Source organism: Echeneis naucrates, chromosome 22, assembly GCF_900963305.1.
Source record: "Echeneis naucrates chromosome 22, fEcheNa1.1, whole genome shotgun sequence".
Lineage (NCBI taxonomy): Eukaryota > Metazoa > Chordata > Actinopteri > Carangiformes > Echeneidae > Echeneis > Echeneis naucrates.
The window spans coordinates 14,175,629-14,195,392 of NC_042532.1; the positions used below are offsets into that span (position 1 = coordinate 14,175,629).

The 19,764-nt window shown below is 44.9% G+C and overlaps 1 protein-coding gene across 8 annotated transcripts in view; it reads left to right on the forward strand.

Moving 5' to 3' along the window:
- The window catches only part of meis2a (Meis homeobox 2a), a 78,848-nt gene that overhangs the window by 48,521 nt on the left and 10,563 nt on the right, over positions 1 to 19,764 (forward strand). For all 8 annotated transcript variants that reach the window (XM_029493246.1, XM_029493245.1, XM_029493240.1 and 5 more), the window contains one exon: positions 5,327 to 5,403. In XM_029493246.1, the coding sequence (XP_029349106.1) occupies positions 5,327 to 5,403 (77 nt within the window). The remainder of the gene's footprint in view (positions 1 to 5,326; positions 5,404 to 19,764) is intronic.

Consider the following 19,764-nt stretch of genomic DNA (forward strand, 5'->3'; position numbering starts at 1 on the left):
AGCCAGTCAGAGAGGCAGACAGACAGACTGGGGGCCCTTTTGCTCCATAATAGATGCCGCGGGCCTCGCCATTCTGCCTTGTATTTGCAATCAGCACTGTTTTACTGTCAGAGAGCAGTCCACTGAGAACCCTTATTGTAGCTCTGGAGTCTGCAGTGAGTGAGCAGTGGTATGTTCTGAATGCAAATCGTGTGAGGTGTAGATATGGAAGTACTTTCGTTTGCTGTTATCGGAGGTTGGCATGCACTGTGTGCAGTTTGTACGTTGGCATCATGTGATGTTTAAAGGTGTGTGTGCATGCATGGGTGTGCATTTGAGGGTGAGAGAAAGAGGCTGAGCAGCAGGGATGAGTCAGTCAGTCATGTGCCCTTCTTGCCTGTTTTCAGGAAGCAGTGTAGTTTCCAGTAAAACAAAACAAACATCCCAAAACTCTACACAAAGAGAGATAGAAAACATTGTCAAGAGATAAAGTTGAGCATAGAAATGTAGATTGATAAGATGGTGAGCGTTATATTTAACTTTGCTTTGTAATTATCATTATCATAACTTGACATCAAGAATGTTTTGTAGCTTATAGTGATGGATTGGAAAATTTGTTTCCCACAGAAATATTAAGCTCTTCTGTTTTTTTGTCAAATGCCAATCTATTTGATGTTTTCAGAAAGAACTAATTAATTGTATCCATTTAAATCACACAACACATTGTCAGAAAACTGGAAACCCAAAGCCTAAAATTGCTCTGTGCATAGTAAGCACTCATGATGGATCCAAAGACCCCATCAGGATTTATTTGTCATATCTGTTGGATCTCCCAGTTATGCCGATATGCATTCAATCTCATTGTCATTTGTCAAAGAAGCCAATTGTAACGTTGATAACAACGGCAACTTGATATTTAAAATGTGCCAATCTTAACCACAGCTCAATGCAGAATCCATATTAAAATGTCATTCCTATATTTGATTGCATTTATTTCTGACTGTGAATATTATTATCGCCTTCCAGTCACTTTGATTAAAAACAAATAAAGATTCCAATCAATGTGAGGAAGGCATATATGAGAGGAAAGACTGGGACACAATAGTGCTGTAAAACTAAACACAAGCAAGTATTACTATGAAAAATAATTATATAGAATGTGCTTAACTTTTGACACTTGCACTGAGGTCTAGTACATCTAGACCTCAGTGCAAGTGTATCTATTATATCTAAGTATATCTAAAAGTATATCTAAAATGCTTATCCAAGAAAAAAAAATTGCTGGGGATATATCACACCAATCATCATCAGCAAATCCTTTGTGTTGCCATGGCACTGGGGGTAAACAGCCAGTGGCCTCTGATTTCCTGGGAGTCATTCGCATGGAATGGGTTTGCAAGCCACTGCAACCTTGTGACCCGACTCCATAACTCATGTCACCCGCTGATGATGTCATTCATCAATGGGGTCCACCAGAAGCTCGGGAAAGGGGCTGCAGGTTCAGTGGTGGGTGGAGGGGCAGCGGAAGGGGCAGAGCGGGAGTGGAGGTGGGGGGTTGAACAGAACAATCAGGGATAATGATGACGACGGCGGCAAATAGGTGTCAGGAGAGTATGAAACTGATATATAGTGAGCTGGATGTGGAAGGAGTAGACTGGAGTCAGTGGGGGCAAAAGGTGTGGTGTGAAGTAAGAGGGAGGTCCAGCAGTAGATGTGGTTAATGTGTATGCAGAAATCTGGGCTGGGGGGCACATGAGGAAGCTACCCCTGCTTGTAATGCTCAGCTAGCACAGGGGCCATTACATCCAGCACCATCAGAGAGCACAGAGCACATCACACCCTGTAATTTAGCCAGCAGTCGGTTACACGCTCTCACACTCACACACACACACACACACACACACACACACACACACACAAACACGGCGCTCAGCTCTCAGTAGCTGGCAGAGTGGGATCCACCTGCACATTCGCCTGTGTTTGTGTTTATGTGTTTGTGTTGATGTTTGGCTGCCCCTCCTCAAGTTGGGGGTTAGGCAGCATGTGCGCGTCAGGATAGTGCACACTTGTGCCATTAAAAGGCTTTAGTATAATTACCAGAGCAATTCCAATTTGGGGACTGGTGCTATCTGGACAAAAACCTGAAGCTGCTCATTTCTGGTTCTAATTATTTATAGACCGGCTATTTTACGTTTTGCGGTCAATCCCCTTTTAATGATATTGGTCTTTGTGTTTGTAACTGAACATATTGAGCGGATCCAAAGCTGGTGGGGGAGATTATCAATAGCATCTTTGATCTTTTTCTGTGTTTGCGTTTCATCAATTGAATAACCATGTTGTACTGTCTCCTGAGGGCAGAGAAGGACATCTCCAGGAAAAACCCCATTAGAACTCGTTTTGAACTCTGATTTAATGTGTTTTGTTTAATATTAATTCACCAATTTATCTCTTAAGTCTTCATATCAGATTTTCTAATGGGTGATTTGCAAACTTGCAAAATTTTTTTACTGACACAATTAACATTAGAGGTTAGTCAGAGGTCTTAAGAGGTGTTCTCCAATTTCACGGCTCCTGCAGCCTTGTAACCACCAGGCCCACCTACTTCTCATGTCTGCGTGTGTGTGTGTGTGTGTGTGTGTGTGTCACCATTGCCACCAAACACCATTTTTTGTAGCTGAGATTTCAGAGCACCATGCTTTAAGGAAAGCTGCCGCAACATAAAGTGTGGGTGGCCTTTAGTTGCAGCCATAAAGGGTACATGTGTGCTAGGCAGGGGGATCAGTGAGATCGGCAGGAGAAAGAATTGAGGACAGATGAAGAGAGGATGGGGAAAGGTCATATACCATCATATAGAATGCGTATATTTGGAAATTTTCTTCTCTGTGTGCATGCTTGATTGGGCTTATGTGCAAATGCATGCTAGTAAAGCGTAAAGGGTTGCAGGGCGGATGAGTGAGGGCTGAGAAGGGTATGAGCTGAACTAAATAGGATTTTTTTTTTTTTTTTTTTGTATCGTGTCTATGTGGTCGGAGTAAATCTCCTTACTCAGGGGTTTTGTGTGCGAGAGGGGCTTTAACGTCCCCACTCTCCTTGATGAGACATCTTTCTTGTTTGTTCAAACCATTCATTACGTGGTGGCTGCTGGACAAGCTATGCCGCTGGCCGCTGTATTTATCACCGGGCTAGAGCACGCGCTCTGCCTGACAGCAGGCGATTGATGATCGGGCCTCGGCCTGAGACGCTGAGGAAGCCTTAATACAATGTAAATGACCCACTCCCATTTCCAATCTAGACTGCTCCTCTCCCCACACCTCCATACCACATCATATTCAGCTACATCTCTTTTGTGTATGTGCCTGCACATGTGTGTATATGTTTGTGCAGTGTGTGTCCATAAAGAAAAGAGTGGGAGGGAGTTTGTGTACGGTTAGATTTGTGAGCATGTTTTGATCATGACTGAGGTCACAGCAGATGTGAAAATCCCAAGGAAGCACAGGAGTGTAAGAGGGAGGGAAGAGTCATTAATTGTTGATGTCCAGTGTAGACATACACAAGCACACATGCGCGTATGGATGGACCCACTGAATGTATGTGTGTCCTTTGGACATTCTGCACATTGCGCATTTCTTGTGCATGTTTATGCACATTTGCACACACTGACACATACACAGTAACTCATAGAAATTGCTCACTCTCTGTTAGCCAAGGAAATGTCAGCACCTGGCAATCAAAAAATGTATTTCTATGCAAGCATTATCATCTTTCCTTTGTTAATGATTTTAGCATATTAAAAGGAATGCGTACACAAGTACAAATCAGATTAATCCCTCTCTGCAGCCGGGATTCATTATTTGTCCATTCTCAGCCTTGTTTGTTATTAATTGAGCACATTCCTCGAACCATTTTTTCATCTCTCCTTTAATTAAAATAGACCACATTGAGACAGCAGTACTACCTGAAAGAAGAAATCCTCCTTGCCGTTGATATGAAACCTCACCTAAATCAATTATTTCAGCAGTAAATGAGAAACTAGTTCTTGAGCAAGTGTTATCATTTCAAGTAATTATTGAATTCAATTAACACGAGCCAGGCAGACATTACCGGCTCCATGAAATTTGCTTTCTCGTTTAATATGGAGGGGGGAAAGAAGGCTGAAAAAAAGGGAAAGAAGTCTTTCGGCCAAAGGTATTTTCCTTAAAGGGGAAGAACCTGTGTTAATGGGGCTTGAAAGCACCTGTAAATAGGAAGATTCAAGTGTCATCTTTCAAAAAGAATTTGTGTGTGGTTATTTGCAGGTGTCAGATTTCTGAATATTTGCACGTCTATGTGCATTTTGTTAGCACACATTGGCGTGTAACTTGTAACTCTGTGTGAATGTGTTTTCTCTGTGTATTGCGACTGAAACGCACACACTGTCTCATTTGTTTTGTTTGCGTGCGCCCCGACTCCTAATCTGGCCCTTAAAGACATCTGTCACCAGCGATCACTGTTGTTTTGTCATGCTTCATAGCAGGCCCAGGGGGAGCAAGGCAGCCCAAGGTCTGCCATTTATATCAGCCAGCGTTGTCTAGATTGGACTTGACGCAAATAGTATCATTGCAGCCCTGGTCACAGAATTACATTTTCAGGTAAAAATCTTGGTGAGGCTGTGGAGGAAATTTCACAGCATTCTGTTCCTGTAGCATTAGTCTGCATTCAGCTGCTCTCTATGAAAGAGCCGCAACCAGGATACGTGCCAGACATTAAGGAAAGATAAATGTATTCACCGCAAATCTGCACCCACTCATTCTGTTGCTTGGTAGTATAAAAGGATTCTCAGACACAACACTATCTGTGTTCGTTGTGCTGCAGTCTTGTTTGTCAGTGTGCATTCTCAAGTGTTTTTCTTTCCCCTCTTCCGTGTGAGCTTCATATGTGCGGTGTGTACACTATATGTTGTTTGTGTGTGGGCGCGGTGGGGATAGGAAAAGGGTTATCACGGCTGACAGTTTTGACAAACTTGTTTGGCCAGCTCTGACAGGTTTTTTCACTGATGCACTGTATATGTGTGTTTGGGTGTGTGTGGGTGTACACATGTATGCTGTGAATGTCTATACTGTGCGAAGGAGAGGCAGGGTTGGGTGGAGGTCACAAGAAGGTGCAGTCTTGAGTTACACAATACAACAAACGCCAGAACATATTGAATACATACGGTTAATAGGCTGCAGCTAGGAACTTGACTCGGGGCATGTGTTCCCTTTCCTGTGCTTTCCTTTAGGAGTCCTTACTACATGCGTGAATATTTACAGTAATCTCCATGTCAGACAGAGGCTCATGTGTGTGTTTCTCTTTCTCTTTGCTCCTGCAGCACCCATACCCTTCTGAAGAGCAGAAGAAGCAGCTAGCCCAAGACACAGGCCTCACCATCTTACAAGTAAACAACTGGTGAGTCAAGATTTCCGCTCGTCCTATCTCCACCACCAGCATCGCTCTGCCTTTTATTTTCAAAAGCCTTCGCCTCCCTCTCCCCACCAGCCAAGACGGCTAATACTCCTGAAGTGTGAAAACCGTTTATGTACAGCCCTCCCCATCGTACATAGACACAGGCATAGGTGCGCACGTAGACATACACATGGACAACCTTTGTGACATTATTATGTTTAAGCTACCGGGATGTTCCGGTGTTATCAGGAAAGTGTTCTGCGGCTAAGTCAGTGGTCTTTGTGGTTTGATGCACATGTATTCAGTGGGATATATTTAAGGGAGAAAGGCAGAGATCATAAGCTATCCCTACAGCCCCCACACCCACTCCACCCCACCCCTTCATCCAAAACCTTACCTAGATCCACCACTGGTGCCCCCACAAAAGGCAAAACTGCCTAACACCCCCCCTTTTACACCAGCTATATGGTGGATTAAGGTTTTGGTGGCCTGGCCAGCAGGGCCTTTGTAGATGGCTTAGCACATAACTGGGGGTGGTGGATTAAATAAAATGATCACAGAAGCAAAGAAATGATACAGGAATTACTTATCAAAATACTAGCCCAGGTTTTATCTGCAGCTTAATTTTGTTCTGTACATTCTCAGGGTGATGTTCAGATTAATTGAACTGACAGCTTCCTTTCAAAATTCTGGGAAGGTATTTGCACGGATTTCAGGTCTTACACAAACTTAATTATATGGAACCCCATTTTATCATTCTAATTCCATGTAGCGGGGGTTCTATTTACAAATGACAAGTCTGTGCCTTTTATTCACAGCTTTCCTTAATATATTTATCAAAGCGGGTTCATTTACAAAGTGCTCTATCTGTTGGGTACAGGCAGGCCGACATTAACGAAGCTTTTAGGTTTATCAGACTCACAGCCTGACAAGCCACCCGAGGGTCAATTGATTTTTTGGTTCCGTGATTCATTTTTTTTTTCTCATTTTTTCTGGATCACAATGAGAAACATGCCTGGAGAATTAGCCTGGTTTGTCGGCCTTATCTATCAGGCCCCCCACCCCTCGTCTCCCTCCCCTTACCCTGACGTTTTCTCTCTCTCCCTCTCTCTCTCTCGCTCGCTCTCTCACTCACAATCTCCCCCTCTGCTTTCTTCCCTTCTAGTCAAGGGAAGTCAAGCTACTTAAATTGGCCACAGGAACCGCTGTTATCAGACTTTAATGCACATTACAGTGTGGATAGCATTTCAATTACACCAGTAACCAAAGATTAGCCCCCGCTTGCCTGTTTCATGCCTCGTGCTACCGTTTCGGGACGCCACGCACCTTACCTACAGGAGCAGAAAATTGAGTTGCCTTGCCTGTGTCATGGTGATTAATGCAGAAATAGTCTGCTAACCTGAGAGGAGAGAGAGTGAGAGAAATAGACAGAGACATAGACAGAGATAGACATAGGAAGAGTCAATGCCTTCCCAAAGGCCGTGAAATCCAAGCCCGGCACTGAAATGTCCTCGGATCCATTTATAAAGAGGTCTCACACTAGGTGACATCATCATGAACCCTGTTTCCACATACGCATGCACATACACATAGGTGGACACAGAGCGGCATATTAATGTTACATCAGCTGTGTTAACAAAAACAACCTGGGAATCAGTTTTCACAAATAAAGTCGTTAAAGGGGCTTAGGCTCTGCTGAGCTATCTCTGATACATTCTGGGTGTTGTCACCACATGCCTGATGGATGCTGCCATGTTTATTGGCTATTTTATGGTTGAGGCAAAGACGACAAATGAAGCAGGATACTGAAGTTTTCTTTTCCTTTGTAGTTCTTCCCAGGCAGAGCAATGAGTTGCTCCTAAATGTCTCTTTGTCCTGCTCTTTGGTTTCTCGTCTGTCTCCTGAGATGGTCCATCCAGGATATGACAGAACTCTGCCATATGAAATTCCTGATTAAGAAAAAAAAAAAAAAAAGGCTCTTCAAATTCCTGGCTGGCCCCTTGCATTGTTCTGTAGTTCTCTTTGATGCATGGCTGCTGCCACGTTACTGGCCAAAAAGAGGGAGAGAGAGATAGAGACAGAGGGAGGGAGAGACAGAAGCAGAGGATGAGTGGGGGGAAAGGGAGGGGATGGCCGCCGTCTTCGGTTTCCAGAGCTCTCCCTCGGGGAAAGGATGTGCTGAATCAGGGCTTTGTCCGCCGGCACAATCGCAGCCCAGCGAGGGCACAAGGGTGCTCTGTGTGATAGTCAATAGACAGTACATCTCGCTCTCTCCCCTCTTGCCCCATCACAACTCCCCAAACCATATCCTCCGACTGACACCTCCCTTTACGTTTACCTGCAGCTCAGCTGTACACAGAAAACAAAACCTACAGCAGACCACTTCCAGCTGGTTTGAAATTTGCCTCTGTATAATAGGAAACACTCCATCTCGCTGTCTATCTAGTCTATATCATTAGCTTGCGGCCTCACCTGTTTGTAGCCCACACCCCATTAACTGCTGATGTTAATAAGGAACAAAGGAAAAGGTTAAAGTCCACAATCTCACTGTGCTGGAGTTGAGCAGATGAGGAGAAGGACTTGATTATCCTGTTAATAGTATGCTCTGTGCACACAAGTGTGTGTTTATGTGCACGCTACACACGCTGATACTAATGGGACCCAATGCTCTCTCTTTATGTACGGAGATGTTATGTGTGTACAGTTTGTCAGGACACCATTAGTTGACCATTAGGTAGTGTTTGCTCTGCTTACTTTTGAGACAACTGGCGTCATGTTAACAGAATAGGGGAGTGGTCTGGCATGTAATTGCATTTGTTTAAGATTGTGAGAAAAGGTGAGGGCCATGTCACATGGCTTTGGGGGATAGTGAAGTAGGTGAAATGGCAGATTCAGGTGTCTATACGCTGGAGAAAGCGTTTACAGTTTACAGTATCTAGCGGTGTATTTGCCTGCCTCAGCAGCTCCTGGTGTCCTGCTATCAGTCTGGGCTAAATGAGGCCTGACCGAATCATTTCATATCTCAGCGTCAGACCCAGCACGATGTGCCCTCACTCACTGCCATAAACACACACGCCAACTACCCTGCCGTTATTTACCACTGCAGTAATGCACGCGTACAGGCATATAACCATATGCACACAGGGTTTTTACATGGGCCTGGGAGATGACGCAGATGACAGATGACTGAGAGAAGCAGCTTCTAAAAAAAGGAAGGAAATCGTCCCCTCATTATTCCCTCGTCTCACAGGCAGCCAGTTGGTCATTTCCATGGCCAGCATAGAGAGAGGAGAGAGGCAGACCAAGTAGGAGAGCGAATATGTCAGTTCTTGGCATCATTGATGACTGACTGCTGTGCCACTGGAGCACTAATAACAATAAAGAGGGCACTAAGCCACACTCTATTTTTATTTCTCTGCCTCCTCTCTACAGCCCAGGGGGGAATACATACAAAGATACATACACACATAGGCGCACACACACACACACACACACAGGAGAGAGACGCTCTAATTAGCGGCAGAAAGGAATACAATGAGTGAGTTATTAAGACACAGGGGCGGATCGCAGCCAACCTTTGCCCCCTGTCGGATCACAGGTCACGTGATAAGGCAAGGATATCCGCCAGACAACGGCGCCAAGCAGCCTGTGCCCACAGAGGAGATGAAATAGGCTCAATCTCTCTAGCCATGCAGGGCAGGGCATGGTGCACTGATTGTGTTTATCGCTCTTTTTGAGAATCCCTCTCATCAGAAGGACAAACTCCAACAGTCACACCACATAGATTTATATTTACTTTTATATATTTAATCCCAATCATTTTAGTTACTTGACTACACTAGAAGCTCATAAGACTATACAGAAAAGAATGTGTTGGCGCTAAAATGTCCCAAAAAGTTTGTCTCAAGCACATTGTTGAATAAGAAAGGTGTGGGAGAAAGATAAAGCCTGAGCTCAAAAGACAGGTTTGAGAGATACTACAGTTAAAAAGAGGCACTTTTCATCAGTCATTACACTCACATGCCCTAACTTTTGGCTATGTGTCTGTTTAGAATCTTTAATCTAATCCCAGATTGCATCTTGCTGTAGCACTGCATACAGATAAACTGAGTTTAGCCAGCATATACTCTGAACTGACTGATCTGTGGTGCTCTCACAGCATGTTCCCCATTTCCATTCATATCCTCTATTTTTCTCACTTGCACTCCCTCCATAGATCCCTCTAGACGTCTCAGTTTAAACCATCCAGCAGAGGTGCAGAGAGGCTGTACAACAGGTTCACATGCAAAATGTTATTAACAGTAAGGCTCATTTGTTTGCAGTGTCTGAGGACGAAAAAAGGAAAGATGAGGCCAAATTTGTTCCTCCACTTAGCAAAGCGTTTTCCACCCCTCTCACTCAGTCCAATGAGACATTTAGAAACACTGGCTTTTATGATTTTTTATGATCCTTTGGTTTGGCGGGCGAACCCATTATGAAATGCAAAATAATAACTAATATTTTCCAAATGTAACATAAAGCTAAGAAACTGGCCCAGCTGCCCCTGTTTTTTCCACACTCTTTATAAGAATTCAAGTCCTATGAATCTCTTTACAGGGGCTTTTGAGGTCCCGTTTCCTTCTCCATGCTCTCCTCACTGCTTGGCACTTGCTTTCCAGTCTGTCCCTTCCTGACTGCCACATCGGTGGCTAGTTGACTGAAGTTGCCGGTTATCTGTCTAACTTTGACCCAGATGGAAATGTCAGACCTTTTTTTGGATCCAACCAGGGACTCTCGGCAGTGGCCATCTTATGCCCCTGGCTTTCTAAATATACAGCTAGAGTGTGGAGAGGTTGTGGCTATGTGTTTGTGTGAGTGTGTGTGTGTGTACGTGCGTCTCTGGTGTTTCTGTGTATGCGAGCATGAGTGTATATGTGCATTTCAATGAGAGAGTGAGACTATCACGGCGCTGCCAACATAGGCATCATGATCCCTCTCATTTAGGGACTGCTAATTGGCAGTTAATTAGCAGAATTGACTCTGTTGTCAGATCCCAAGTGCCAGCCCCCCTACCAACACCCCCTGCCTGCTAAGTTCATTTGATCTGGCTGCTTTCTTGATGCTGTAATAATAATCCCATTTTATCAGTTTTGGAGAGAGAAACACATTTGGAAAAGCATATTTTCATTATTGGCAGAGTAAAAGACTCCCTGTTGTAGCAGGTTTCATTTTGTTTTTCATTTTGTTCAGCAGTTGTTACAGATCCAGATCTCCATTCGCAGTGCACACATGCCGTACTCACCGGATAAGCCATGGGAGTCTTAAACAGCTGATGCTAATGTGCGCTACTGTGTTTATGTGTGCACTCACATTATATGTCTTCTGTGTGAGTACATGAGAAACACTCAGGGTGATTAACAAGGCCCAGTCCCATTTTACCAGACACTGGGGGCACATTGGGTCATAGCATGGCACGGACACCCACCATGGCCGCTGAGCAGCCCAGTGCCCACCTCTGTGCGAGTGGAGAGTTATGAAAAACAGGTGGTGCTTTAATAAAACTGGCTCTGCCAGGCGATCATGCACCAAAATGAATGCTTTTTTACTTGTTTTCCTATTACAAGCTCAAGACTCTCCAAGGCTGTGGAATTCTCCCAGCAAAGACGGCATGTGAGGAGAGCGAAGCCAGACGAGGCAAGATAGAGAGGCAAAGAGCTGAAAGAGGCATTACAGAGAAAGCATTAGAGAAAGATGGGAGGAGGGGGGTCTTTGTACTTCTCTGCTCCTTTTGGCTCTTTTATTCCTCAACGGCTTGGTTTTATTGGTGGGTCGTTTAATAACAAGGGCTCTGCGTTTGAAATGAAGTCGAGCTGCATTTGCGTGGGCGAGCCTCCTTTTTTTTTTATTTTAAGATGGTAATTTCTGTACTAGGGGTGAGAACTGGAGAGAGAGAGAAAATGGGAAAGAGAATACACTAGAGAGAGAGTGAGACTCGGAGAGAGCAAAAGGGTGAGAATGTGGGATAGGGAGAACTGAAGGAGAATAGAACGGAGCGAAGTAGGTTAATTTATTTCATTTGCAGGAAGAGAAAGAACTTAAAAAGAGTTTAAAAAAAAAAAAAAGGTTGGTGATAGCAGGAAAGATAGTAGCAGGATGCTGTTTTCATGAACAAGCAGCTTAATGCATACAGGCAGCCACACTAAGTCTGCCAGAATCTCCCTGTGCCTGAGGCCATCTGTGAGCAGAATAGCAATTTTATTACTTTGTCATTAAACCAATTTCACAGCAGTATTGTTTGTTAATGAGCAGCCGCAAACGAGCGAAGATGTCACGTTCTAGAATAGCAGCAAGATTTGTGACCCCAGTTCTCCTCTGTCTCATTCTCCCAACCTGTACCTCATTCTTATTCCTTTGCTCTTTTCTGCCATCGTCTTCCTTCTTAACATCCTTACTGTCATCCTTGCTCTCTTCCCTACCATCCTCCTATCTTGCTCATCCCTCCCTTCCTCCCTTGTTATAGGGGTCCTTGGCTCATAAAAAGGGAAACTGCTGAAAGATAAAATGCAAAGTCTATACAGTCAAGTCTCTGTTTATGAGCTTCCATTTGCCTTTAGAGCTCATTGGGACGAATGGTTTCTCCATGGGCTTTCAGGGCGTGCAGCTGGAAAGCCTGGGATATTGGCCTGCTATTTAGCTCTAAAGCCTAACATGGGTGCCAACGGCAAGTGCCAACAGAGGGACTAGGCCTCTGAATAGGTGCATAAGTCCTTTGGACTGTATGCCTGATGATGTAATGCATTTTTTGTGATTTTTCAAAGTTGTTCAGAGCACCAGGTTTGATCACTGCTTTTCTCACTGTACTTTATCAGTGCTGGAGTTATACATTTATGGAGAACTCTAACTTGAGGTCTGGTAGTTGTTTGGAACGGTCTGTTTTCACAAAGAAAGCCATGTGCTCCAGCTGCTATGGTGCTATATGCGTTTTTATGGCTAGGTCCTCTGTTGATGTTTTTACTCTGGAGGTCAGTTGGCACAAATTCTTTTCATGGCTTAGAGAGAGAGAGAGAGAGAGAGAGAGAGAGAGAGAGAGAGAGATTTAAACTGAGGCCCCAGAGGATCAGACAACCTGAAAGAGTAGATTTGGAATAATTACCTTTATCTGCTGAGAAAGATAGCCAAAGGAGTAATGTGTTAGCCACAGTCTGGTGCTACGTGTGTTTAGTGTTGACGGACAGTGGACGGCCAAATGTCGTGTGCATGTTAGTGTACATGGGTTGGTACAGGTTTTGGAGGGAGGGGTGAGAGTGTGGGGGACCAAAAGAGATGAAGGTGACCAGGTGTAACAGAATGGCCTGGAGGGTGTGTGTATGTGTGTGTGTCAGTGCATGTGCATGTGCATGTGTACGTGTATATGTATGTGTGTGTGTGTGTGTGTGTGTGTGTGTGTGTGAGTGTGAGTGTGTGTGTGTGTTTGTGTTTGTGTGAGTTAGAACAAGAGAGGACAGGAGCTCCTTCTCTGGCTGAGCTCTTTAAACTCTGTGAACCTCTACAAGGTATTTTCTCTCTGTCCAGGCATGCTCCTTCTTTCACTCTTTCTCCTGCTTTCTGTTTTCTTTACCTCCCCCCTTTTTCACACTTTGTGCTCCCTCGATCCCGTCTCTCAGTATACAGTAACAGCATGTAAATAAACATGCTATTATGTCTTTGCTTTGTTGGTGGGGTGTTATATTCCACCCCCCCACCTTCCTTTATGACACAGTGAAAGCGAAGGTTCCTGGATATGAATGGGGGGGTGTGTTGTAATCACATCCGTAGCAGTGCTTCTTGATGGTTACCTGTTGTGTGTGTGTGTTTGTGTGTATTTGCTGAAGCTGTGATTGATGGCCTGGTGCCCTCTGTGGCTTTGAGGTGCAGGCCAATAAGCCCATCATGGAAGACCCTATAAATCAATATAGCCCTTTGTTTGTTTAAGCCATGCTCTGCCCCAGTTCAGGCCTGTTATGGATGAGATATCAGTAGAGTCGTTGCCAAGCAGAAAAGGGGAGGGACAGTAGGAGCGAGGGAGGGAGGGAGGGAGTCACAGGACCTCTCCACAAAAACAATCCCATCTTAACAACATGGAACAGTGCCCAAAATCTTGCTGATATCAAACCCAGTAATTTGCAATTTGGGAGAGGTGAGAAATAAACAGTGTAGCATGCTGCCACGCGCTCACTGTGCAGACAGAAACACACATATCCAGACACTTTGATGAAGTTATCAGAGGAATTAGCCAATATTAGCCGACACTATTACATGCATAACAAGCTGCAGAGATACAGATGCAGAGCTTGAGAAAGGAAGGGGGAGAACAGTGAGGAGTATATTACTCTAATCTAGGGTTCTCGCTTCCCAGCCTTATGAATATTTATTCCTCCCATTACCGATGATGATGTTTCAATTGGGATTCTGTGTGAGCATGTGCGGTAGGGAGCAAGGGCGGTGGGAATGCCTTTTCCCTGGTGGGGGGAGAGGGTGCCTGCCTGTGGCCTCCTGAAGACATAGCTGCTGTATCATTTCCTTGTTATAATCTATGGGAAACTGGGTTAAGCTCTCTGTAAACATACAGTATGTATGTGGCATTTGATAAAAAGTTGCTTTGAAATAATCCAAGATGTTAATGTAAAACCATCTCTGGTTAGTTTTTCACAAAACGGTTTAGAGGATGCATCTATATTTTGGGGCAAATGCTAAACCCGTCGCTCATGACAGTTCACATACTCGATTTCAAGGAGAACGCTGTACCATGCTGGCAGAATTGAATTTGGCTTTTGTGTGACGCAGAGATTGTTTTTGCTTGTTTTGTGCTGTGACATTAGAAGGAGGCCAGTCAGTGGTGGAGCTGATCTGAGAGTCTGAGGGCTCGCTTTGGGCCACCAAGCGTTTCAGAGTCCCTGTGGTCTGCTCCTCAGTGTCGCTGCTGCCTCTGCCAGCAGTGCCCTCCACAAACAACAGCTATTTATATCACCAGCCTGCTGCTGGGATTTTTAGCCTTAAACTCTGACCGTGCCCGGACACAGTTGTTTGTTAGTGTGTGTGTGTCTGCACTTATGTATGTCAAAGCAATTATGTGCAATTGAAACTCAGATTAATTATTCAATAGGGAAGGCAGGCTCGTAGCATTTGACTGATGAGTCTGGTGGTCAGTAATACGTATTATATGTGAACACACTCAACACCAACACATTGTGGAAACACTCACTTGCGTGCCAGAGACATAATAATGAGAAGATGATGACATCCCAGCGGGAGGGAGAATCTCCTTCAAAATGCAGACACACACACACACACACACACACACACACCCTCCTGAACTCCTCACTAATCTGACTCCAAATACAACAACTCCTAAAATAAGGCATCAAAGAATCTCGTCAGTTTAGCAGCCAGGTTTAGGTGTCACTGTTTAATTGCTCAGCCCTCCATGCCTTTTCAGTGCCCTAAATTCACGGGTAGAGGTACAGCAGTGTCAGGAGGAGGAGAAAAAGTAACACACTTGCTCTTGCAGGGGGATCATGTGTGTATATGTTTGGAGGCAGGGTGATAAAATGGGGGCACCTTCGCTGCACAACCTCCCGTTGGCTCGGCTTTTTGACTCCTGAAAATGCATTTGAGATTAAGGAGCATAAGTTCCTGTCTGCAAGTGTGTATGTACATGTACTGCACCTGCATGCTCGGAGTGTACCCAAGCATGTATGTGTGTTGAGTAAGAATGTAACTGTTGAAGCCCCTCTTGACAGGCTCCCTCTTCTTCTCTTTGAGTTGAACCCATTATAGTCTTATAAAGGAGGGAGAAGAGAGACGTTTGATATAAAGCAAAGGAAATAGATTGGCCTTATTTCCTGCCTGGCTGCTGCAACGCAGACACTTGTGTTGCCTAGACGATGCAGGCAATTGACACTCAATTTTGTTTGAAATATCACGCCTCTATCATGTCATTATCAGCTTCCCCTGGTAATCCACAAAGCCGCCCTGTTTGATATCTGACAATAAGGGGGAGTCACAGAGTCGCGGAATCTCTCACTCGATTACCAGGCAGTGAAGGAAAAAAGGGTTGAGAATGAAAGGGAGCAGAAGACGATAGAGCAAAACACAAAAAAAGAGAGGGTGGAAGATCTAGAGATGGAAAGATAGAGCAGGAAAGAGACGGAGAGGCTGAAAAAGTCACACATTTGGGATGACTGGAGTGAGAGGGCTAGGGAAATTGAGATTATACCTTCCTGCCCACCTCCCCAGCAGACCTGGCACTGAAGGGAAAAAAGAGAAATCTGGGCAACAGGGGTGGCACTCGTCACTGATTAAATGGGGTGATTTTGTGAGCACAACCATTCTTCTCAGGAGGGGATGATGGGTAGGACGAGATAATGATATTGCTGAATTCATTTTTCCTTATATTCTATTCCAACCTCCCACTTTGCGCTGTGTGTTGTTTGAGTATTTGAGTATGTGTGTGTGCCAGATTGCCAGAAGGATTCTTGCTGGCCCTGCAAGGAGGAAGCACTCACTCACCCAAAAGGTGGCTTATGAGGAGTGTGTGTTACCTGTCATGCACTATGTCTTGGAACTTTTGATGGATAATATTGACATGCTGGATGTTTACAGACACTCCTCAAACAGCTGTTGGTCCCTCAGCTCCTGGGCAGGTGGATACGACCTTTTTGAGCACCTATGCACATTAATAAGGTTTTATCCTTTTGGGGGGTGTAGGAGTAAGAAGAAAGGGTCTTGTTATAAAGGGAAATATAGTTCAACTCTTTCTTGATTTAAAAAATAACAAGTGTTAGTAAAAACTCTCCAGGCCATAGGTGGCAGTCTCCAGGGAGAGGAAGGTTAATGAAGGGAGACATTAGAGGACTGTTTTGGAGAATGAGAGAGAAGAGATAATCCCCCCCCCCCCCCCCCCCCCCCCCCCTTTACATCAGCAAACTGGTATAGCTAGGACAGGTTAGCCACGCTGGGTTGCAACAATAAGGTCTCTTTCATACAGGTGTGTTGATGCCTGGGGCAGGCTTGGCCTCGGTCCATTCCATTCACCCTGGCTGATTTGAACAATAACTATCATATCTCTTAAAAGGGAAGGGAGGGTGAAGCGTTAAGGAGGAGATGCCTGAAAGCTGTGTCAGGGCCAAGAAAAACCCCCACTGCCGTTGTCAGAGCTTGTTGATGTTGTAGGGAGGAGAAAATGGGTGAGTTTTTTTAACACCCCCCCCTCCCCAACCACCTCCCTCCACATTTTTCCCCTTCTCCTTTCTTTCCCTCCACTTTCTGCACTGGATTCAGTGTTTTTGTGCCGTAGGACAGAGGGTGTTGAGGAGACAGGAACAAAGTGCTGCTGTGTGGAGCAGCAGCTGCTGCTTGCCGGATCAAAGGGGCAACAAGCGTGGTCTTCCTGGCCCAACGCAGCTCTGGAGGTGTTTGACGGACAGTCAGCAGCTGGGGCCGCACGGCCCGCCATGTAGGGGTCAGGCTGCTGGACTGCAAGGCCCAGGGGTGACATGCCCTGACTGGACAGGGGGAAGAGGGTGTTAGATAGGAGGGTAAATAAGGGGAGAGATGTCTATGTTTATTTATCAATATTTTTTCCTGTTTGTGTTCCTGTAGTAGTTCAGTTACTCTCTATCTGAGATACTTCTTTACCCTAACTCTACCCACATAGTCATCATAATGCAATGCCAGCAGTTCAAGCCTGATTTTAAGGGTGAAAACATCACTAGAATAGCATTGCACTCTACACTGCAGTATTCCACCTCTTTGGTGCTGACAGAAAATCAGATGGCGTAAAGAGACAGACAGAGAGCGAGCATGCCGCAGTGCTATTGATTTATTTTAATTAGCTGCTCGTTAAATCGTGTCAGTTTGCAACACAAATATATATTTCTTTGTCTGATTTTCCACTTGAGTCTTAATGACTCTTACACCCCGAGTTTCAGAGAGGAATGACTTCTGCTGCTAGACTGACAGAGCAATGCAAATGTTACTCATATAGGGCTAAGAGGGGGCGGAAGGGGGGATGCCACAAAAGGGCAATGAGTGGAGTAATAAAAAGGGAAAGAAAAACAGGTCAGTGAAAGTCCATGGAGGAGAGGTGAAACAGTCCCCCTTTGAGAGGCAGACAAAAGAGTGCGGAGGGGGGCATGGAGGCACTGTGGATGAGAGAAAGAGGGAGTAAGGGGGAGAGAGAGAGAGAGACAGAGGTAAAACTATGTAAACACAGTGGCTGCCCTATACATGGGCCCTTTCTGACGTTCCTAAAAAACGATCCGGCCTCGCTCTGCTTCACATCTGCACTAAATCAAACATGGGACTGAGGTAATGTTCGCCCGGCTTATGTCTCTTGACTCCTGTTTTAACTTAAAGAAGGGAAAGAGGGATAGAAAAAGGGAAACTCTGTCTCTGATAGGATGAGCTTGAGGAAGTTTCCTCGTTCTTATTGTATCTCTTTGTCCTTTATCGTCATCCTGGAAGAGTGCAGCCTGTGAAAAGCTCCTTTGTGATAGTTTATGATAAATCCGCAGATACTGTAGGTTCAGTCTGGTGGCAAGCTATGTATAAACTGTTACAGGGGGCCAGTTAGGACCCTGTGAGCTGATACAGTCTGTGTTGTTGACACTACAGTAGATCAGTGTTAGAGGTTCAGTCGTCCCAGACATCCCCGCTGTCTGACCGGACTATAATTAGAGTTTGCTTACACTAAATACACGCTCTCCATGGGGTTAATTTGCATGTACTTCCCGGTCAAAGGACATCCCGTGTTTTTACTCTCCTCTGCCTCTCTTTCCTATTTGGGGGGAGAGGATCAAACTAAAGCCTTCCTCCTTTGATACCAGTGAGTTGTGACTCAATCGCTGGGGGTTTGGAATCTTTATTTCTCTCTGAAGCGGAAGTATGGAAGCAATGAGCTTTAATAGGAACCAGAGGACAGTCGTGTTTGCAAGCAGTGATCAGGGGTTGAGTTCAGCACGTTCTTGTTCAGATTGTGTTGCATCTAATCTTCCTGTAAAGACAGACAGGGGCCCAGGAATTTGACTGACAAATGGAAACTCACCTCCCTGTCCATGGCATATGAGCTATTGAAACAGGGACATGCAGGTCAGACACGGAGGCAATAAACTTACAATGACAAGGACGGCGCCATATTGAAGATGCCTCCTCTGTGTGTACGTTCAATCATGGCTACGTTTTGAGCAGTCTGGCGCTCGTTGTCTGTCTGGAAGATATGTTTAATATTTCTCAGTTTCTCTTGTCTCACTCTAACTCAGACTTGGTTTCTTTCTTTCATCACAAACTCGTCTAACGAGTGATCCCACTCCTCATTGGCTGGGTTCCCTGCGATCTCCACAGCAATTGGCTGGCCAAGCAGAGAGGCTCTCTCTGTCTCTCTTGCTCTCTCTTGGCTGTGCTCCAGGGTAGGGTGGTTTGGCATGACGATTTCTCAGGGAAGGAATGCTGACAACAGGAGCGAGTTACCAGGTGTGGCTGAGAGTCAGTTAACCAGAAACAAGTCCTTTATGACAGATCGAGATGAGGAAACAGGAAAGAAAAGAAAAAAAGAAAATCCCTGTGTCAGACACGGTGATTTCAACTTCAAATTTCCAATCAATGAGGACGTTGTCAACCTCTGACATCATTTATCTTTTGGTGATAACAATCCAACTAAAGGCATACTCATACAGTTGCCCTACATAAAATTAAAACATATTTTATGTAGGTTAACTATTAAAATGAGATCTTCTTCTGTCCCTAACTTCCCCCCTCACACTCTCACCGGGTATAACATAACATTGTATGCTCGCCAGAGTATTTAACACCTAAGCAGGAACTCTCTGAAGCCCCCTGATGTGTGAGCAGATATTAGTAACCAGGGATGCCGTGTTGATCCAGCCTGGCTGAGACCTTGTGTCAAGTGGACTCCTGCTGCTCTGGCTCCATAATTCATATCTGTCTGTTATTTTCCTCTGTGACATACACAGCCACAACACTCAAACGTAACACTTTATCGTATACAATCACGGAACTTGTTTCGTGGTTCTCTATCCGCGCGCAACACGTGTTTGTGTGCACGTGTCGCTCACGCCAGTTCCAAGCTTGTCAGCAGGAAGGGCTACTGTAGACCAATTGGCAGTAGCATGTGAAGAATGCGCCAACATGTACATACACACATATTGACTGACACGTGCATAAATGTTCACATGCACACTCCAAAGCATGCCTAGCACTGCAAGTGCAGTTTTTTTTTTTTTTTTTTTTTTGCAGTGTTATTGGTTGGAAGAAACAGTGAGTGGATCAGTGCCCCCACCAGCCTGCTTTCTGTCATGGTAATACTCACACATTCTGAGCTGTATCCCA